At 42.1% G+C, this 22,636-nt stretch overlaps 4 protein-coding genes and 1 pseudogene across 4 annotated transcripts; 1 reads left to right on the top strand and 4 right to left on the bottom strand.

Moving 5' to 3' along the window:
* Nucleotides 1-1,908: 1,908 nt before the first annotated feature.
* Nucleotides 1,909-3,404, bottom strand: LOC125751716 (leukotriene B4 receptor 1-like). The gene has a single exon (XM_049030893.1). The coding sequence runs from the start codon at nt 3,254-3,256 to the stop codon at nt 2,333-2,335; it is 924 nt and encodes a 307-aa protein (XP_048886850.1). The 5' UTR covers nt 3,257-3,404; the 3' UTR covers nt 1,909-2,332.
* Nucleotides 3,405-4,336: 932 nt separating this feature from the next.
* On the top strand, nt 4,337-6,698 carry LOC125704104 (leukotriene B4 receptor 1-like; annotated as a pseudogene).
* A 1,101-nt stretch (nt 6,699-7,799) lies between these two features.
* LOC125704103 (leukotriene B4 receptor 1-like) lies at nt 7,800-8,730 on the bottom strand. The gene has a single exon (XM_048969431.1). It carries the CDS (start codon nt 8,728-8,730, stop codon nt 7,801-7,803), a length of 930 nt encoding a protein of 309 aa, XP_048825388.1. The 3' UTR covers nt 7,800.
* A 3,659-nt stretch (nt 8,731-12,389) lies between these two features.
* On the bottom strand, nt 12,390-13,374 carry LOC125751717 (leukotriene B4 receptor 1-like). Its single transcript, XM_049030894.1, has one exon. It carries the CDS (start codon nt 13,364-13,366, stop codon nt 12,467-12,469), a length of 900 nt encoding a protein of 299 aa, XP_048886851.1. The 5' UTR covers nt 13,367-13,374; the 3' UTR covers nt 12,390-12,466.
* Nucleotides 13,375-17,905: 4,531 nt separating this feature from the next.
* On the bottom strand, nt 17,906-19,986 carry LOC125751715 (leukotriene B4 receptor 1-like). The gene has a single exon (XM_049030891.1). The coding sequence runs from the start codon at nt 19,978-19,980 to the stop codon at nt 19,051-19,053; it is 930 nt and encodes a 309-aa protein (XP_048886848.1). The 5' UTR covers nt 19,981-19,986; the 3' UTR covers nt 17,906-19,050.
* Between the last annotated feature and the right edge of the window lie 2,650 nt (nt 19,987-22,636).

The following is a 22,636-nucleotide window of genomic DNA, read 5'->3' as shown; positions in this document are numbered from 1 at the left end:
AAATAATCAGTTTGTACTTGTTAGCTTGTTCAACCACATAAAAATACTGTCAACCTTCAAAATACTTCTGTTTTAAAATCCTAAAAAAATGAGCAAACCTTCTTTCTCACATTCGCAGGTGACAGTTACTTTGCGGCAAGCTGGCTTGACATACTGCTGGTGCTGCATTGGCTCCTTGCTCACCTCCACTGAAAGTGAATGGAGACCAGGATCCTGTCACGCCCTGCATGAATAGACACCTAACTATTGCTAGCAAACACTATGTAACGTTTTCCCTCTGTTAGGTGCATTTCTGAATTTCATTCAGCTCCAATCATGAGCCACAAATCAACTCCAGTCATGTGCCACCAATCAGCTCCAGTCATGAGCCAGCAATCAGCTCCAGTCATGAGCCACAAATCAGCTCCAGTCATGAGCCACAAATCAGCTCCAGTCATGAGCCACCTAACAGCTCCAGTCATGAGCCAGCAATCAGCTCCAGTCATGAGCCACAAATCAGCTCCAGTCATGAGCCACAAATCAGCTCTAGTCATGAGCCACTTAACAGCACCTCTCCTCTCAGATGTGGTCTGCTGAGGTATCTTCTTAAAAGCTGGCCCATGGCCCAGATACTCCTTCCAACAATTGACACTCTTCTAGTTTCCATGTGCTTGCTGGGAGCAGACTTACCATAAGGCTGGCCCCAGCAGCTGTTTGGTGCCCCCTAAAACCAGGGGAGCTACAAAGACAGAATTTCCAGAAGTTATATTTATGGGTGTAAGACAGTATGAGTATTTAAATTATAACAACGTGCACTGTTAAAGACTCTTTTCATTATAGGCAAAGTTGGATTATAGCTGCTTTGATATGCTACCAAACTTCCTTTTCACACTAACAGTACCAGTTATTTCACGTCCAAGTGAACCAGAACAAAGTAACCCAACAGAAGAAGAAATCAACGCAAAGATTAATATCACATTTCCTGTGTCCTATCCTGATAGCATGGCGGACAAATTGTGAAAAGGCAGGGAGAGCAAGTTGTCAAATGAACCCCTGCTCAGAGTATTAAATGGACTGCATTTATATAGAGCTTTTCTACTCCTACGAGTACTCAAAGCGCTTTACATTTCATGCCTCACATTCACCCATCCACACACTCATTCACACACTGGTGGTGGAGGCTGTCATGCAAGGTGCCAACCTGCTCACCGGGAGCAACTTGGGGTTCAGTGTCTTGCTCAAGGACACTTTGATGGGGTCAGGAGGAACCAGGGCTCGAACCTGCAACCCTCCAGTTGCCGAACAATAGCACTACCTCCTGTGCCACCATCTTCCCCTCTCTGCCTGTGTTTTACCTGTGTGTGACCCTCAATTACACCTCAATTTTACACCCTGACACACTGCCCCCTGCACCTACATAATGTGTATGAGAGTTTAATAATTACTGATTCTGATTGGCCACTGAGGCTTCACCCCCGGCTCACATGTACAGAGTGGCAGTCATTTCCCATAACCCTCAGCGAAAACCCATGGTTTCAGACAGGCGTAGACCGACCATGGGGAAGTTCAGGAAATGTCCTGGTGTGGCAGCTGCTGGCAAAATGTGCCCAGGAGTTGTGGGGCCGCTTCACAGGTAATGCCTGAACTGCTTTTTATTGCCTGTCCCCCCACCCCCGTTTTCAGGCTTAAAAATAAGATGCATTTGGTCAGTTTCTGCAGCTCTAGCACAATCTAACAAATACTACAGGATTCACACAGCCAAGCACCGTCCTTATTCCTTAAATTAAAATGCATATCGTTTTAAATGGCCAATCAAATCATGGTCAAATATATTGTTAATTTAAAAAGCTACATTAAGTAACATGCTTTAACTCTGCATTATACAACTGAAAATAGAGAAGTAAAAAGTTATATGAACACAACAGTCTGTTACACATATCAGTTTATTAAAGACTGTGCTCAGAGTCTACCGTGAGCTTCTGGGGGACATCAAACAGGAGTCTGAAGTATTTCTTTACTTGAAGTATTTTAAAAATTCTTCCCATTTCCTCAAATCAGTTTCATGATGTAAAAAAACAAAATGGGAGTGAAGAGTAAATCACACGAGTGGTAGCAATAGGTAACGAACAATGTGAAAGAAGAGAAGACTAAAATGTCCTTGATGGAAAATACATCTTAAACATACATTTTTAATGAATTGAAATGCAAAGGTAATCAGGATTAGTCCTTGCGGTAGCATGGTATTTAATCATGACAGAATTGGCTTCATGAGCCATAAAAAAATGAATAAAAGCAATAAACATTTACGGTAAGAGATCATGTAAAATTTTGCACAATTTCAGATGCAGTCGTTCTACGCCGACTCAGACTGACCGGAATCTCGGCGAAGATTTCGGGAAGCAAAGGTGTACAAGAAGGGGTTGACGCAGCAGTTGATGAATATAAGAGCTTTCGAGAAGTCCCCGCTTATCCTTCTGAATATCTTTAGGCTATTAAATGCGCCTGGGTTAGATGTTCTGAGTAAAACTGACGTAATGTCCACCATATTGATGACATGCAAAGGGATCCAGAAGATGAAGAATGCCGCGATAATCCTGGAAACAAGCTTAGTGGTCCTTTCATTGCGAAATAAAGGATGCTGATTTAACTTCTTGTGAAGACGGACGTAAAATACGACGATGATGAAGAAGGGGACGAGAAAGCCGAAGAGGGTCTCCAGCAGAAGAACCACCACTTTCTCCGCGTCCGAGCTGGTTGTTTTCTGGCACCTCAGCCGATCTCTCCGGCACACGGCGTCACTGTAGAAGACGACAGGAGAGGCAAGGGTCCCGGCCATGGTCCACAGACTGACCAGCAGCACCCTCTCCACAGTCCCACGCAGTCTCAGCCAGATTCTGTCCTTGGAGTATAGAATCTGTATATAACGCTGTACGCTCATCAGGGTGATTGTCCACACACTAACAAACTGACTGCAGTAGACAAAATAGGAGAAAAACTTACAGAGTTCAATACCAAGAGTCCACCCATATATAAGAGCGTATACCCACACTGGGAGACTGACGAGGCAGAGGAAGTCAGACACGGCCAGGTTCAGCATCAGCCTCACGGTAAAGATTTCCTTCTTGAAGTTGCGAAGTATCACCACGATCACCGTGATGTTTCCCGGGACACCGATAAGGAAGCAGAGACCCAGAACCACACTGGGAGCCACAGTTTGAGAAGAAGCTCCATGGATCCAGGAGGTGCAGTTGGAAACAGTGGCGTTGAGCTGCAGCATTACAGAATGTGAAGTGTGGAGATGGTGAGAAAAGCAGAACAATGACTGAAAGCTGATCTGCAATAATCCACAGAAGTTTAACGCAGAGAATGATCTCTTCCTTCCTGTCTGAGGCTGAGCCGTAAGTTTCACAGGTAGGACTGTAGAATAAAATACTACACAGTGTGCACCGCTTTCATACAAGAAAGGCTTTTTGAAAAGTATTCGTTATCGCTTAATTGTTTAATTAATTCAGTTGTTTGATTCCCACTGCCGTAGGTAGGTAGCAGCCGGAAGATGGATGGGTGAATTTGCAATGCTGTTATTTCCATTGTAGGGAGATGATGCTCACTGGGCATATATATATATATATATATATATATATATATAGAGAGAGAGAGAGAGAGAGAGAGAGAGAGAGACAGACAGACAGACGGACAGACACACACACACTGCTTTTGCATGATGCTTTTGATTCTTTTGCATGAGCTCTTTGACTCTTTTACTAATCATAATCATTCTTGTCCTTGCTGTCAGACTCACTCATAGATGGTTTGGTGCATTTATGAGATATTTAACAAAAAAAAAAGTTATGAGAAGAAAAGTACTGGTCATCAAAAGCCATTCGCCTTTTTATCTGTTAAGCGAAAGCGAGTGATGCTGACAGATACTCGCAGTACCTGACGCACTTTATTTCAGTATCTTGCAGCCCTAGATGACAAACTTTTTCCCGATCAACAAACCTAACTGTCACACCCACACAGGCGGGACCAAGCAGCCGCAGACGATTGTCTGCTAATTGCTCCGCTTCTTAAGCGGGCGAGCCCAGACGCTCAGTGCGAAGTATTGTTGCTATTATTTCTGATGTGCTTTACTGAGCGACTCTTTGTCTTTTGTTCTCCCCGATTGTCGTACCTGCTGCGTCCTGCCCTGCTGTCCTGCCTACCCTGCCTGTCACGCCTTCTCCCGCGACCTGCCTTCTCCTGTCCATCCTGCCTGCCTGCTCCGTGCAGCCCTGCTACCCCATCCGCTTCATTCCTCCCTGTCTGCGAAACTTCTCCAGTTTGGCCTGTGCAGCCGGGTGAAGTTCTCCCGCTTGAAATGACGAAGTATCACCACGATCACTGTGATGTTTCCAGAGACACCGATAAGGAAGCAGAGGCCCAGAACCACACTGGGAGCCACTGCTTCGGTCAGAATTTCAGAGTCCTAAGACGCAGACGTGTTAGACTGGTTCATGGTGAGTGTGAGAGTGACTGCAGTGCATCTACAACAAAATCGCATTTAGAGGAACAGGAAGCAACACAGCAAAAACAAAACATGGGTCACTGGTTAGTTTTCATCGCGCCAATTTTTATGCATCAAACAAAGCACAATGAAATTGGCACACAGCTGATTTACTTAACTTAAGATAAACCATAAAACTCAATAAGGCCATTTGGGTGTCATTGACCATATTACCAGACTTTAAGCAGAATATCCAGTTTACTTTCTTACTAGTGTATCGAGCAAATTGTCTTTCTTTCACATGTTGTGAGTCAGTATAACAATGAGAGAAGTGTGAGTAAAGAGAGGGAATGTGCATTGATACCAAACCTGGATTGTTGCAGTGAGACTAATTGTCCAGTGAGGGGTGGCACTGCCATTTGATTAGCTTCAGGGAACATGCAAGGCTGGCAGTATGACTGATGCTTAGTTCATTTGACCTTAGAGGCTAATTCATAATCCACTCTTCTGTCTGCGGTTGTGGGCTGCAGATGGTCGTGCTTGTAGCAGCTTGTACTGATACCATATTTGGCTGCAGATGGTCACAGTCGGTGCTGCACACAGCAGAGATACTCCACGTTTACATCCACCTTCAAATGTACGGACATTATCTCGAGAGCCTCGAGAGTGGTTGCACTAAGCGAGATGTGCTATGCTTGACATCATTCCATCTACACAAGCATATACATATAGAGCAACCCTTAATTATCGGTGAAAATTTTCGCATAGGTTGCAGGTCCTTTTAAAACACGTATCTTACTCTACCACGCTGCAAAGTTATTTCGCTATCTCGAGAAAAGGAGCTTTTTTTCTCGTTATCTCGAGATAATGGCATTCAAAAAATGATCGCAAGCACAGTTGTCCCCTCCCAGGCTCCGTAGTTCTCGGCTTTTACTCTAAATACATGTTTGTTTATTTAAAGCCAGCCTAATTCAGTGTAATATGATACCTTATGAACACACTTACACATATACCACTGAGAACTACTGATATCGTGTGATCAATTGCGGTTCTCTGAATGATTCGTTCGGGTGGGTGGCAGCTGGATGATTTATGTGTGTGGCAGAGCCAATCCGCGCACCACTAGTTGGCATCATCAGTGCGCCACCCTGTGGTATTAAGCACTTCAAATGACTTCCTTTTTTCCAGATTTTACTGCCACTGACAGTATTAGTCTCCTGAATATTTACTTACACGTTATATGAAAACTGTAAAATGTGAAAGTCCGAACCAGCATCTGTTGTTTCAGAAAATTATTGTTGATCTTAAGAGGGAACTGGGGACTTCCTCGGGTAGAGATTTAGAGATAAGCTAGGGGTTTTTTTTAAACACAATTCTGTTACAGTTCCTCATTATCTGCTTCATGATGCAAAACTCTACAACTGAACCATTGAGGATCCTGGAGGACTGAAGCTAAGGCCCTAGTCAGGGTCCCTGGAAACATCTGGGTGATTGTGACGATACTTCGCCATTTCAAGAAGGACAACTTCACTATGAAGCTGATGTTGAACCTGGCGTTCTTTGACATCATGTGCCTTGTCACTGTTCCGGGCAGTTTGTACAACATGATGCACGGATGGAGTCTGGGTCCAGCATCTTGCAAGATATTGAACTACTGTCTCTTCTGCAGTTTATATGGAAGCGTGTTGACAGTCACCCGGATGAGTGTGCAGCACTTCGTGAAGGTTCTGTACTCCCAGTACTGGGCGAAAGTGCGTGGGTCTGGGGAGAGGGTGCTACTGGGCTCCCTGTGGATGGCAGCCTGTGTCTTTGCATCTCCTACCATCGCAGTTATGAACCCAGCAGAAAGATCTGGACACCTTCTATGCTGGTACCACTTTACATCAGACATGGAACAACTGGGAACCTCGATAATAGAGACCGTGTTCGATTTTGTGATTCCCGTCTTTATAGGAAAGCGAATCAAACTGCTTTTTTTCACAGCCAGAGAAAGACCAAACTGGTAACCAGCCTTGTGCTGGCCCTCTTCATCTTCTGGACTCCAGTATATACAATTAATAATCTGGAGATCACTTTTTTCTTTCTTCAATCAGCAGATCCCAAGACATCACCTTATCTGGAGAAGTTCTATGACACCAGTGATCAAATCACGGCATCTCTGGTCTTCCTCAACAGCTGTGTGGACCCCTTCCTCTATGCATTTGCCACACGAAACATTTAGCAAAATCCTCAGTAAAGCAGGAGAATGCAGGATGCCTCCACTAGCAGGAGCTCGTTAAGAATGCCTCCCTGCTTCTGCTGCCTTACTGCAAGCTGAATATGGGGCAGCCCATACTGAGTCACAGTGAAGGATTCACACTGAGTGAGTGAGTGACAAGCAAATGTGGCTTCATACAACATATAATATTCCCATAACAATTAATATTGCAATAAGTCTGTATGCAATTTGCTTTTAGCAGCAAAACATTAAACATTAAATATTGACATGTCTCCCTTTGAATTTCTAACCTTGTAACATCTTAGAAAGATGCACGTTAAAACCACCACGAAGTTTTGACAAAATCCATTTGTGTAATGACACTGCTCTGAGAATCCAGGTGCTGAGCGAAGAGGTAGGGCGAGGAAATAAAGGAGATAGGAGTTGGGGTTGAATACGTTAGCAGGAGGCTCTGATTGGATGTCCGTAGTTCCATATAACGTTGATTAAAAATAAATGTGATCACACACAAGTCCCAGCTGTCTTTCAGCTTCTGATTGACTGCTGATCACCTGATCCAGGTAATCAGCAGTGTGTAGGGCAGGGATAGTTGGAAAACGAGGACTAAGTTTGAGAACCACTGATTTAGAGAATATCAGATTATTAAGGCGCCATCAAGTAACTAACAACAAGAGCCAACTGAAGCAGGAAGAGGAACAAAAACCCTCAAAAGAGTTCAGACCAGTCAGCCTCACACTTTATTTGTAATGATCAGTTCAGGCGAGTAGCATCAACACACAGGTCATGGACTCATGTGGAATCATAAACCACCATAGCTTGTGTTTTCATTATTTACATGCTACTTATGGAGTAATATTAAGTATTTCTTTTCACATAATCTCCTCACAAAGCATACACTTACGGTACACAAAATATATAATGCATATTTTTTAAGCTTAACATGACAGACACAAAAACTGAACATGCAATGTGATCATGATGAAGCGGCACAACTGAGGAAATCACTCATCATTACTTAAATCATTATTTAAATGTGACATTTGCGATTAAATTATAATCTCAAGGTAAAATATGACTGGAAATTTCTGAGAAAAAATAAGAGAAGATGAATAGGACAAAGTCAGAGGTTGCTAGTGGAGACATCCTGCGTGATCTTGGATGGAGTTGCATCCGGATGACGGTACCGTAAGGCAAAGGCGTACAGGAAGGGATTTATGCAGCTATTGATGAAGCTGAGAGATCCTACAATGTTGCTGCTGAAGCTGCAAAACTTCTCCAGTTTGGCCGATGCAGCCGGGTGGGATGATTTTAGAAAGATAGAAAATATGTCTGTCACACTGACAACATGTACTGGAATCCAGAATATGAAGAAGGTTACTACAATGCTGATAACCAGTCTTTTCATCCTCTGGTTAATGTAGAAGGTTCTTTGACTCACTTTTTTGTGAAGGCAGCAGTAAGATGTGACTATGACAGAGAAAGGAATCACAAAACCCAGCAATGTCTGAGAGAGCAACACAGCCAATCTCTGCCCATCTGAGCTGTAGTTGGTTTGGCAATGGGGAATTTCGCCATCCCTCAATACCTTTCCCTGAACAATAGAATACGAGGCGAGGACACAGGCCACGACCCACACGCTCACCAGCAGCACCCTCTCCCCAGTCCCACGCAGTCTCACCCAGTACTGGGAGTACAGAACCTGTACGTAGCGCTGCACACTCATCAGGGTGACCGTCAGTAAACTGCCATACAAACCGCAGAAGACCATGTAGCGCATCAGTTTGCAGCCAATGTTGCCAAAACTCCAACCGTAGAAAAGCTCATAGATCCACACTGGCAGACTGATGAGGCACAAGATGTCAGAGGCGGCCAGGTTCAGCAGCAGCTTCATGGTGAAGTTCTCCCGCTTGATATGACGAAGTATCACCACGATCACCGTGATGTTTCCAGGGACACCGATAAGGAAGCAGAGGCCCAGAACCACACTGGGAGCCACTGTTTCGGTCAGAATTTCAGAGTCCCAAGACGCAGACGTGTTAGACTGGTTCATAGTGAGTGTGAGAGTGACTGCAGTGCATCTACAACAAAATCATATTTGTAGAGACAGGAAGTAACACGGCAAAATGTGTAAAAAAAAAAAAAAAAAAAACCTATGGGTAATTTTCCATTAACAAGAATAGCAAATGAAATACATCGCGCCAATTTTTATACATCAGACAAAGCAGACTCACTTTGACACACAGTTGATTCGCTCGATTAAGAGGAAAACAAGGAGTTCAATAAGGTAATTTAGGTGTCATTGGTCATATAGCCAAACTTTAAGCAGAATCACCAGATTACTAAATTACTAGTGAGGTGAGCACATTTTCTTGTTTGTATAACAATGGCACTAGTGCGAGTTAAAAGGGAAAGTACACTGATACAATTTCTGGCCAGTTGTAATGACACTGATTGTCCTTTGAGGAGTAGCACTGCCATTTGGTTATCTTCAGGGTCCATATCCACTAAGATGAATAGCGGAGCACTCTCCCATAGGTTCTTGTTTTGTGTATAAAGAACAGGCCCTACTTTCAATGCAGCCGCTCTGTGGCAAATAACTGTTGTGTCCAAGGGCCCTTGATTACAGGGCCAATCCAGGACTTTTAAGATGAATAAGCTCAGGAATGATTTTTATTAAATGATATTCTATCAAACATGTGAATAAATGGTTTCAAGATAAAAAGGGAAAGTGAAACAAAAAGCTTTCTGTGATGCCTGACCCGTCCGCTCCTCATGTGTGCCACGCCCCCTGATTACCCACGTGTGCTTCCTCGATTTGTTTCCAGCCCCGTCTGATTATGTTGCCCTGCTTTAATGTATTTAGGTCCTGGTCTCCCCTGTTTCCGTGTCTGTCATTGATGTTAGTCGGTGTGCTATGTTTCCCAGTCCTGGTTTCGTGATTAAATCCCTGGTTTTGCCCCGACTTTGCCTGTCTGCCTGCTATTTGCTCGCCGCACCCGCACGATCGCCGCTCTCCCCGCGCCAGATCGTGACACTTACAGCCATTCATCAGCTAGCTCTGTTCTTTACGTTTTAACAATACTGTATAAACAGGTAAAGTCTTTACTTCACAGACTCTAAGCAACCGAACTTCCAGTGCAAACTGTACTCAGCACTCCCAACTCAGCTGGCTATAATATGTAAATCAGAGAAAATATAATATTTTTACGAAGATCAGAGAAGGCGTGGTGACGATTTACTACAAAAGCATATGAAAAAAAAAATTGGAATCCCAATAAACGTTGCAGCGTACATCCAATCTCAGGTACTGAAGAAAATTCTGGAAAGCATAGCACTTGACCGGAAACTTACTCTCGTCGTAGAGAATGACTTTGAGGAAGATGTAAATTATGCAGTTAAGGCATTACACCATCTCGTTCACATATAGCTAAAGAAATATCTAAATGAAAAATAATATTAACACTTAAATAAAAAATATCTTTACGAAAGTATTATCATAATATGTTTGTAATATCTTCTCAATAAGGACACACGAACAGCCAAGTAGAACTGCCCTCTTTACTGAACACCACACACCGTAAACAGAACAGTGTTTTCCCCCAGCCTCATACATAGCTAACTATGCTTCTTAATAAAGCTTCTAATTCCATCTACAGGGCATTTGTAACAATACACTCCATTCGCCGCAGCGTCAAGACATGAAGATGTGAATGCGCCTTTTGTTCTGAGAAGAGCCGCAGTCACGTGGTCAAAGCGCCGCGTGAGTCTCCGCGAGCCGCAGGTTCCCGACCCCCGACCGAGAGAGTTGCGAGAACCCAAAGCGAGTTAAAGGAGCAGAGTTTTCTCTTCAGGGTAGAGTTAGTGTATTTCAGTTGTATCAAAACGATTGTGTGCGTGTGTGAGAGAGAGAGTGTGTAAGAAACGCTGTATAACCTGCACTGCACTGATGCTTGGTATTTCCAGTATAAATAATATTTGACCCTTTATTTCGTTTCTTCCAATTAAATCCAACAATATGACTGATGATGTATCTATATGATGAACTGTACCTATTAATTATTAGGTAGAATATAATACTCATAATAATAATCATATACTACTGGCAACCCCAAGGTCATTGCTTGGAAGACCCGGACCTGTTCAGCGAAGATGACTATCACCATGATGCAAATTAGACAGAAAGATAGCAGGATACGTAGTTTGTTTAAAAAAATAAGACAAAAAAAAAACGCCAAATAGTATGAAATTGTCATATTGTACAGTATTGAGCTCATCCTTGATATTGCACTGTAGGTAGATGGTAAGCTGGCAGTGTATAATAATTCTTTCATTGTGTCTGCGTCCGAGTGATTTAAAACTGAGACCCCCCCCCCATTCAACTGTGTCTGCATGTTTCTAATAACAATCTCCCCATTTCAGTGGGGTAGCACTTTCTTAAAATTATCATAATGGGTGAATTTCCCGCTTTGTCTTATACAGTGCGATGCCGAATGTGCACAAACTCAAAGAAACTTGTTTTTTTAGATATACGCTGTTGGCTGGTTGTCCTATTTTTCTGTACTATAATGACATTCAGTGAGCAACATCTAATAGTGTATTTTATTGCATGCCTTAACTTGGCAATTTGGACTTCTTTGCTGGGTTTGACGGTGATAGGTGTTATTTTAAGCCAGTAAGCCTGGTGACGAAGGTTCTCAGAAGAACCTCATAATATCATAAGAACCTCAAAATGACATATTTTATTAAGTATTTTAAACACATGAAATACAATCTCTCAAAGTATTTTGTTACAAATTACGTCATGTTTTTCCATACAGCAAAATACAAATTACTCCAAATTGACATACGGCCTATCTCTGCGTAAAGACACACAATAGGTAGGTAAACACACTTCGGAATAAAACCAGTACGCGGGGAAAGTGTGAAACGGTTAACGAAACATCAGTAAGGATAAAAATATGTACTTCTCGGTAATTCAGGTAACGGGGCTAACAATACAGCTATTGACACCTAATCACAGAGCGTACCGGGAAAATGCAAATAAAAACTTACAACCCTTACAGTAGCGCTGGTGTATTGTCATCGCAATATATATGCATATGTGTGTGTTTTCAACTTTTGTATTCCATCATTTTTACATGCACTTTAATGTTTCAGCAAATCCTGTCTGCACATAACTTACAGACAGTGCCTTTGTACGTGAAGATGTTATGAAAATGTTTTCTTATAATTTCAGTGTCAATTTTCACTGGCGATAATAACCCTGGTTCAGAACTTTTCGTTTTCGATTATATCGTTATTCGCCACTAGAGGTGGAGGTGAGGGAGATGAACAGGAGAACAGTAATGGGGTGAATAGAGGCAACATAAGTGGTGGTATCTGCAGTAAAAGATGAACATTTGCAGGAGCTCTGAGTAAGGTTATTATCAAATAACCCATCAAAACATAAATAACAGACTCTCTCAAACCTTTTGAAGTTCTATGCTCCTGGTGACTTAATGGTACTATTGCTAATGTAAATGTGCCTATTCACATCTCATTTTCATGAAATTCATTACATTTACACAAGATATGTATGAAATATGTAAGATGTATTTCGACATGAAAACTGAACATGCAATGTGACCAAATGAACCAGCACAAAAGCACAAGTGAGGCAGAGGGAAGTAACTCATTTATTAAAAGAACATTATTTAAATGTGACCTTAATGATTTCAAATTAATTTCAGGCTAAAATATATTAAAAGATTTCTGAGACAAAAGAAGAATATATGGATCAGATGAAGTCAGAGGTTCCTGGATGGAGTTTCATCTTGATGAAGGTTTCGTGCGGCAAATGTGTACAGGAAAGGATTTACACAGCTATTAATGAAGATGAGAGATTCTACAGTGTTTTCACTGGAAGCGTAAAACTTCTCCAGTTTGGCCGATGCAGCCGGGTGGGATGATTTTAGCAAGATAGAAAATATTTCTGTCACACTTACAACATGTACTGGAATCCAGAATATGAAGAAGGTTACTACAATGCTGATAACCAGTCTTTTCATCCTCTGGTTAATGAAGAAGGTTCTTTGACTCACTTTTTTGTGAAGGCAGCAGTAAGATGTGACCATGACAGAGAAAGGAATCACAAAGCCCAGCAATGTCTGAGAGAGCAACACAGCCAATCTCTGCCCATCTGAGCTGTAGTTGGTTTGGCAACGGGGAATTTCGTCATCCTTCAATACCTTTCCCTGAACAATAGAATATGAGGCGAGGACACAGGCCACGACCCACACGCTCACCAGCAACACCCTCTCCCCAGTCCCACGCAGTCTCACCCAGTACTGGGAGTACAGAACCTGTACGTAGCGCTGCACACTCATCAGGGTGACCGTCAGTAAACTGCCATACAAGCTGCAGAAGACCATGTAGCGCATCAGTTTGCAGCCAATGTTGCCAAAACTCCAGCCGTAGAAAAGCTCATAGATCCACACTGGCAGACTGATGAGGCACAAGATGTCAGAGGCGGCCAGGTTCAGGAGCAGCTTCATGGTGAAGTTCTCCCGCTTGAAATGACGAAGTATCACCACGATCACCGTGATGTTTCCAGGGACACCGATAATGAAGCAGAGACCCAGAACCACACTGGGAACCAACGTATCGTTCAGAAATTCCCAAGAGCTGGAGGTGTTAGACTGGTTCATGATGAGTGTGAGAGTGACTGCAGTGCATGTAAAACAGAGTCACATGTAGAGGAACAGGAAGCAACACAGCAAAATATGCAAAAAAAAAAAAAAAAAAAACATGGGTTGTTTTTTAGGTTGAGGTTAACACACAGTTGCTTTGCTTTATTTTAAGAAAAGCTAGAAACTAAATAAGGCCATTTGGCTGTTTTTGGATATACTGCCTGGCTTTAAGTAGAACCACCAAATCCACCAGGATGGTGCATTGGCACCAATCCTGGCCAGTTGTAGTGACACCGATTATTCAGTGAGGGGCAGCACTGCCATTTGATTGACTACAGGCATCATACTGATTGTCTTGCAGTACAATTCTGATTAATGGTTTCTTCGTTAGTTGTCTGTCTTGGCCTTTTTCTATTAAGATTGAAATTAACTTTGGAACACCATTTTACTAGTTGTGGATCAGTACATTTTAACAATAGCACAGCAATACTGATAACCGTGATAATTTTGCTCACTATACTCACGATATTAAATTTTCATTCAAATTTTCATCTCTAGTTCCAACCAATTTTCACTATAAGCAAATTGCTGGGTTGTTAGATGAAGCCATCTGTCAGTATCACTTATAAATCTTCAGATGCTGCAGGCATCAGTCTACTTCTTTTATGTTTGGGAGCTGGAAAACAATATTTAGTGCACCTACCCACACCTTCTGAAAAGGAGTGCGGTTCTGGATGACCTTTAACTAAACTGTATGCCCAGTTTAGGAAAGCTGTTTAGCTTCCCAGTTCTTAGCTTATATTTCAAAACTGTAATTTTAGCAGTTCACAGCTTACCTGCAAGCTGCATCAAATGTGTAAAATCACGGGTAATTCCTGCATTTGCTGAAAGTCGCCCCCTGCTGCCACCAACCCAACAATGCAAACTGTCAGGTGAAAATCAGAAATGACCTGAGTGTCTTTATCGGCAAGGCATGGTGACCGCTCTGCCCTGGAGTTTCTAGCTATCAGAAAGGTCAGGGGCTAAGCCAAGTTTACCTGGGGCTAAAATACTCGGGGCTATGGGCTTTAAATACTCGGGGCTATGGGCTTTAAATACTCAGGGCTATAGGCTTTAAATACTCGGGGCTATGGGCTTTAAATACTCAGGGCTATAGGCTTTAAATACTCGGGGCTATAGCCCCCAGTGTTCAGAACTAACCACACCAATGGACCAGGGTGTTTCTGTGGGCAGGACATGGTCACAGCGCCACCCTGTGGTAGTTAGCACTTTAAATAATATGAGCAGATTTCCCTTTTGCCAGGCTTTACTGTCGCTGACAAAATTAGTCTCCTGAATGTTTACTAATGCAATACACGAAAGCTGTACAAATGAAACACTTCACACCACTATTTATGCATGAAAGAGCGCGCTCACGCAGTTAATTTTCTTAATTGAGAGATTAACAAAGAATTCAATAAGGCCATTTGGGTGTCAATGGGGAAAGTTAGCACTGTTAGCACTGTTAACAAGTTAGTACTGTTAGCACTGTTAACAAGTTAGCACTGTTAGCACTGTTAACAAGTTAGCACTGTTAGCACAGTTAGCACTGTTAACAAGTTAGCACTGTTAGCACTGTTAACAAGTTAGCACTGTTAGCACTGTTAACAAGTTAGCACTGTTAACAAGTTAGCACTGTTAGCACTGTTAGCACTGTTAGCACTGTTAACAAGTTAGCACTGTTAGCACTGTTAGCACTGTTAACAAGTTAGCACTGTTGCCTCATGCTTAAGGGATCTGGGGCCAAGTCTCCGCCATTTCTCCACATGCGTGTAATTTGTTGTGTTCTCCCCATGTGATGATGGGGCTTCTTCAACGTAGTGGAGCTAGTATGGGGGTGAGGGGTATGAACACTGGTGGTGACAGTGAAAAAGGCCTCGTCTGTCTGTGCTTGGCGACAGCGTGGGCTGGGGGTGATTTCCACTCCGCCACTGGCTCCACTGTTAGTATGAGGCTACATCCACACTGCTATGTTTTCATTTAAAAACACAGACATTAGTCTCCATTTATCCCTTTCATCCACACCAGACTATAAATGTTCACACAGCTATATACATTGGAAAACTATCAAGTGCTTGTGGATTCATATTCCGGACGGTTTGACATTGACCTTCTTCCCAACCTCAGATCATCAACTGTGACATCCAAGCTGAAGAGACACTTCTCAGTTCATGGAATACCGCTGATGCTGTTTTCTGACAATGCTGGGCCAATACACCAGTCAGCGTTTTAAGGACTTTGCCAAGCAGTGGGATTTTGTCCGTACTGCCAGTAGCCCTGAATTCCCACAGTGCAATGCGCTAGCAGAAAGAGCGGGTCGCAGTGCTAAGCAGTAGGATTTTGTCCGTACTGCCAGTAGCCCTGAATTCCTACAGTGTAATGCGCTAGCAGAAAGAGTGGTTCGCAGTGCCAAGCAGTGGGATTTTGTCCGTACTGCCAGTAGCCCTGAATTCCCACACTGCAATGCGCTAGCAGAAAGAGCAGGTCGCAGTACCAAGCAACTGATGGAAAAATCACACAGTGACGGATCTGGTGTTTTCCCCCATCTCCTCGACCTCGGAAATGTCCCTCGTGATTCAAATCTGGGCTCCCTCGGCAAACGTCTGACGTCACGACAGACACGTACAGCTATTCCAGTGTGCACCAAACTGCTGGAACCAACTCCACAGAGCACCCAGAGTGTCAGCGCACAGCTTATGCACAAACGCCTCACCCAGAAACACCAGTTTGACAAGTCAAGTCGTCCTCTACAGCCTTTAGAGGAAGGACAGGTGGTTCGTATGCAAACTCGTGACGGTAAAGGAGAAATGTAAGGAACCACGTTCCTACATCATACAGTTCAACTCCACATTCTTCCTGTTGCAGAGCCACCACCTCTACCACAGCGTCCCATGGAGGATCAAAAACAGAGAACATCGACCCCTCTGCAGTGGACAGTGCACCCCTCACACTGTATGTATCACAGACAGTGATCATACAGTCACAACATACATCCTCTCCCAAGCAAAACTACATGGCACATTCACCCACTGAAAACAGTAATGCATATTACACAACACGTTCAGGACACATCTGTAGGCCAAATCCGAAATGCATGCAGGTAATGAAAAAAAACCTTGCTAGATAGTATATAATTTGTGTAACTACTACCAGTATGTTCTAGTACTGACAGCTGAATATCTGTATTTGGATGTTTTGTTTATAGATCTAGGCTGACTGCGGTTGATGGATAAACGGGCTCTTTAAGTAATGTTTGCTAATTTTGTTTACAGTGGAATTATTTTGAATTTGTCTGAAACTATAAAACCGTACATGAATAGTTTGTGATGCTTATACTTGCTTATGTTATTCGGGTTTTCTTCCTTTTTTTGTATATCGGATGTAAACAAACGAAAGGGGATGTAGATCATTTGACTAAATGATATCAGTCTGTCCAGTAGAGGGCGCTGTTCAGCCAAAATGGCTATTTCAATATTAGTTTAAATACTAGAACTCGTGGCCATAAGTGGAAATTAGCGGTGGACATTTTAAAACGAATTTGAGGAAGCACTTCTTTACACAACGTGTAGTTAGAGTATGGAATAGTCTTCCTGCTAGTGTAGCGCAAGCTAAAACCCTGGGTTCCTTTAAATCACACCCCTTAACAACTCTGATCTATTAGTTAAGTTCTCCCCAAACGAGCTTGATTGGCCGAATGTCATCCTCTCGTTTGTAAATTTCTTATGTTCTTATACCTCCATGGTATGTAGATGTTGAATGATTCAGGGATTGATGGGTTATGCTTGCACACTAGCCGGAGGAGCTAAGATAGTGCTTGTTGCTGTATGGAATAAACGGTTGTTCACACCACCACCCTTGTGATCCTTGAGTCACACATCTGTGCTACCAGACAAAATTTACAATTTCGGAAATGTTTGAGACCATTATAGGGTCGAGGGTGGTTTCCCTGTGGCTGACCTGCATACAGCTAAACAGTGTGTTATACACATCACTGCTGCAAAAAAGAAAGTATTTTACCGGTCACTTTGTCTGTGTGCACGTGCTCAGTGTAGGTTAATAGCTGTGTCATACACATTTTCGGTCATTTCAGTCTGTGTGGGAATACGTACGCCTGTTCGGGGGGATCATTTTCGCCTGAAGACATAGCGGTGTGGACGTAGCGTGAAGCCTGAGTCAATTTGGGAGTTATTTTGAGGTAAGTCATTTTTCCCTGCAGCACCTTAGGTTCAAATACCACTTTAACCCCTGAATATCCCCACATAGTACAGACAAACTCCCCCTCCCATGACTTCCATGATGCGTTTTCCTGTGGTATCATTGGTTTGAAACCACAACTGAGTATTACTCAATTAAGTAATCAGACGCTCTATTAGATTGATAGAGTTCAATAAAACACGCACATTCAATAAACAGCCGTCACAAACATAAACGAGTAGACTACCTTTACCATTTACATACATCACAATTTATCCTGTATATTTATTCTCTGTATTTTATTAACAGTTTGGATGCCAATACCATAACCTCAGGGAGAGTATCACAGTCACATATTTTTCCGTCACACACATTTTCAAATATTTCATACAGTAAAGCTATAAGTACCAGGGTAAGCTTGGCAAAGTTCATTAAGATTATAAATCCTCCACCCAGCAGAGGGCGCTGTCGGCCTTTCTGATTCTGTATTTTTCATTACCCGGAGTGTTTTCCGATATTTCCACGTGAGGACCTTTCTCATAGCTGTATCCTCTCAATGAAGTCCTATTCGGAGTTTCCCTGCTAAAAGGCTGCGTTTCTGTTTATTTGCTCCTATCCACTCCCTCAGATGCGACACTTGTATGCTCAATACATCATTGTAACTATGTAGTAAAATCTGACGTTTTACTAAGGAATGAATTTAACAATATCAATCACAAATAATAAAGGGATTATAATGAGAAAATCTCTGCAAGCGACCTAAGATCAATACCCCTGTATATATAAGGCATATACGGGATACAGCGTGCCACTATCCTAATGTCCTCAAAATAGGCAAAACACTACAGATGAATTACGGTTGGTAATAAACGATAAACATTATTACGCTAGCTGCATCATATTAAAAACTTTAACGTAAGATATTTGACATTTAGTTTTAGTTGTAGCAATGTTTATAGTCATAGTTTAGTTTATTGCCCTGTATATAATTTTCGTATCTTATTTTTTCAGTTTATGAAAATGTTTTCAATTTTTAATTTCATTTGTTTTCATTGACGATAATAACCCTGGGTCTGAGCTTCGTGCGCTTTCGACAATATACTATTAGTTGCCACTAGAGGTGGAGCTGGGGGAGATGATCAGGAGAATGGTAAGGAGAGAATCGTGGCAGTATAAGTGGTGGTATCTGCAGTAAAAGATGAACATTTGTAGCAGCTCTGAGTAAGGTTATCAAATAACCCATCAAAACATAACAGACGCTCTCGAACCAATTGAAATTCTATGCTCCTGGTGACTTAATGTTACTATTGTTAATGTAAGTGTTGCCTTTTCAAAAATCCTTCTCACAAAATGTATATTTACGGAAGATATGTATGGAATTAACGATTACAAAAAAGTCTCAGGCTAAAACATAATCAGAAATTTCAGAGACAAAATAAGAAAAGATGAATAAGGCGAAGTCAGACGAGTCATAGGTTGCTAGTGGAGACATCCTGCGTGATCTTGGATGGAGTTGCATCCGGATGACGGTACCGTAAGGCAAAGGCGTACAGGAAGGGATTTATGCAGCTATTGATGAAGCTGAGAGATCCTAGAATGTTGCTGCTGAAGCTGCAAAACTTCTCCAGTTTGGCCGATGCAGCCGGGTGGGATGATTTTAGCAAGATAGAAAATATTTCTGTCACACTTACAACATGCACTGGAATCCAGAATATGAAGAAGGTTACTACAATGCTGATGATCAGTCTTTTCATCCTCTGGTTAATGAAGAAGGTTCTTTGTTTCACTTTTTTGTGAAGGCAGCAGTAAGATGTGACTATGACAGAGAAAGGAATCACAAAGCCCAGCAATGTCTGAGAGAGCAACACAGCCAATCTCTGCCCATCTGAGCTGTAGTTGGTGTCACAACGGGGAATTCCGCCATCCCTCAATACCTTTCCCAGAACAATAGAATACGAGGCGAGGACACAGGCCACGACCCACACACTCACCAGCAACACCCTCTGCCCAGTCCCACGCAGTCTCACCCAGTACTGGGAGTACAGAACCTGTACGTAGCGCTGCACACTCATCAGGGTGACCGTCAGTAAACTGCCATACAAGCTGCAGAAGACCATGTACATCATCAGTTTGCAGCCAATGTTGCCAAACCTCCAGCCGTAAAAAAGCTCATAGATCCACACTGGCAGACTGATGAGGCACAAGATGTCAGAGGCGGCCAGGTTCAGGAGCAGCTTCATGGTGAAGTTCTCCCGCTTGAAATGACGAAGTATCACCACGATCACCGTGATGTTTCCAGGGACACCGATAAGGAAGCAGAGGCCCAGAACCACACTGGGAGCCACTGCTTCGGTTAGAATTCCTAAGTCCCAAGAACTGGAGGTGTTAGACTGGTTCATGATGAGTGTGAGAGTGACTGCAGTGCATCTGTAAAAAAACATTTTATTTACAAGAAGGGGAAGCAACACGTCAAAATATGCAAAAAATACAACAATGGGTGATTTGTTAGTTCACCATTAGCAAATGAAATACAGAACCACCAGTTTAATAATAATAATAATAATAATAAATTATAAAATAATAATAATAATAAACAATAATAATAAAGAATACTCAATATTTTTATACATAAATATATGTTTTGCATTCTTATAGTAGGTAGATCGTTTTGACTTGGTCATTTATAAGTAGCTCATAAGCTGAAAAAGTGTAGAACTTTTTAAACACATTTTAGAATCTGGGCACCCTTGATATAAAGAGTTCTACTTAAATAAGTTTAAAGGAACACTCTACCCAAATTCTAAAAATCAATTAATTAATAAATAACATGAAAAATCAAAGACTGCTCATTTTTTTTGTATGAGAATAATGAGTCTGGCATGCAGCAACAGCAAATTATACGAAAGCTGCATAGCAGTATACTGTATAGCTCTATGCATCTTATTTATTAATAACTGCTTTCCGTTATACTGCAGCTATACTGCCGTTCCACGTCAAATCCCCCAGTTTGAGGAAAAAATCCCAGATTCCCCCTCTGAAATTCAGAAGTGGTCCTGTATCAAACCTATGAAGAAACCCCAGCTATATGTGGTCTATATCTGTAATAATTTTGAGTCTACAGCGTTTCAAAATTTTAATTCTATTCATTTTGCTGACTCAGCATTTCATACTGCTTTCCATCATACAAAGCTCCTTTGATGTGGCTTGTACAGCTTTGAAACCTTTTGTGAATAGGGCAAATTTTGTCTATAGAATTAAAAAACATAAGATCAGTTGTCCCCATGTCGTCGTGGGGTTTCCTCCAGGTACTCCGGTTTCCCTCCACAGTCCAAAAACATGCTGAGGCTAATTGGAGTTGCCCATAGGTGTGCATGTAAGAGTGAATGGTGCGTGAGTGTGCCCTGTGATGGGCTGGACCCCATCCTGGGTTGTTCCCTGCCTCGTGCCCATTGCTTCCGGGATAGGCTCCGGACCTCCCCGCGACCCAGTAGGATAAGCGGTTTGGAAAATGGATGGATGGATGGAAGATCAGTTGTATCCTATGTACTTTTCCTCCTACATGCTTCTGAAAATGGCCGGAAATTCGAAACGAAGCTCCCTTTGAGAGCTGCTCACTCAAACAGTATGGTAAATAAAGCACATTTATGACATATTAGGCCATGTGTATGCAGTAACCATATGTATTACTGTTATAGGAGTGTCAGAGTATCCAATATTTTCAAGGTTTTTTACAATTTGGTGCGAAATCTTAAACACCAATATGAGTCCACAACAAAGGCATAAGCATTAACCGTCTACATCACTGATCCGGCAGGTACCTCCTTCTTAAGAAAAAAACACCATTACGACCTCTTAAGCCGACACCATGATTGTTGTTGTCACAAATTTCTGATTGTCCTGCCCTCTAGTGGATGTGTTCCTTAACATCTATGCCAGCATGAAGGATGCATGCAAATATGCGGGAGGTTACATCACGAGAAATAAATGAGCCTTTACTCAGCAGAACCGCAGCCTTCTTGACTGGAATGGATTTGCTTTTCACACACTCTTCATGCCCTTTACCGTGTCTCGCCCTGACGTGAGCAATCAAATTTGTTGTGTTGGGATTTTTAATTGCATTTCCCCCTCACAAAAATTTCAAGGAGCAATGTTTGCAAAATGCATTTTTTTAAATGCAGTTTTCACAGATTTTAAAGGAACTCCACACACCAGACATTTTTATAACTCTTCAGCGTGTAGGTGTGCGGTACTTATGATGCAGATGCATCATGGGCCACCGTTTTAAAGGGGCTTCATCCATAGGTCGATCGCCAATTGTTGCTGTATCGGCTAATACTGATAGCTGGCCATAAGAATCGGTGTATCTCTACATTTTTTTTCCCTTTTACATATTGTGAGTCAGTATAAAAATGACACAGGTATGAGGGAAAGTGCATTGGGACCAATCCTGGCCAGTTGTAGTGACACTGATTATCCAGTGAGGGGCAGCACTGCCATTTGATTGGCTTCAGGGATCATACTGTCCTGCAGTAAAATTCTGATTGATGGTTTCTTCATTTGTCCTTAGTTGCCTGTCATAGCCTTTTTATTATACATTTTTTATAAAAATTTACATACTTTTCATCTTCCGACTAAATTTCACAATACCTGTATGTGTGAAATAATATCATTTACTCACAAGTATGTTTTATTGCACTTATGACTTTTGATATAAATGTGATGTGATACCTACCCTGCGCTGGCAGCTGTCCGAATCGCTCCTGCACAATTTCCCATCACACAAGCTTCTTCAGGATCCAGATCCACACAGATGAGCAGATAAACACTCTCCCATTGACGCTGGAGGTCTTCACTTGTGCACAAAGAACAGGCCCTACTGTCGCTGCAGACATTCACTGGCAAAGACCTTCTGTACTGTTGAGTCCATAGGACAATATTTTTCTATCATGTACATTTTCAGTTATTTTATACTATAAAGCTATAATGAGCAGTGTAATCTTGGCAAGGTTCAGTCAGCTGATACAGTACTGCTTTTCTGTAATGTATAACTTGTAC

This window comes from Brienomyrus brachyistius, chromosome 11 (genome assembly GCF_023856365.1).
Source record: "Brienomyrus brachyistius isolate T26 chromosome 11, BBRACH_0.4, whole genome shotgun sequence".
Taxonomy (NCBI): domain Eukaryota; kingdom Metazoa; phylum Chordata; class Actinopteri; order Osteoglossiformes; family Mormyridae; genus Brienomyrus; species Brienomyrus brachyistius.
This window is presented reverse-complemented; position numbering and strand designations above follow the sequence as displayed.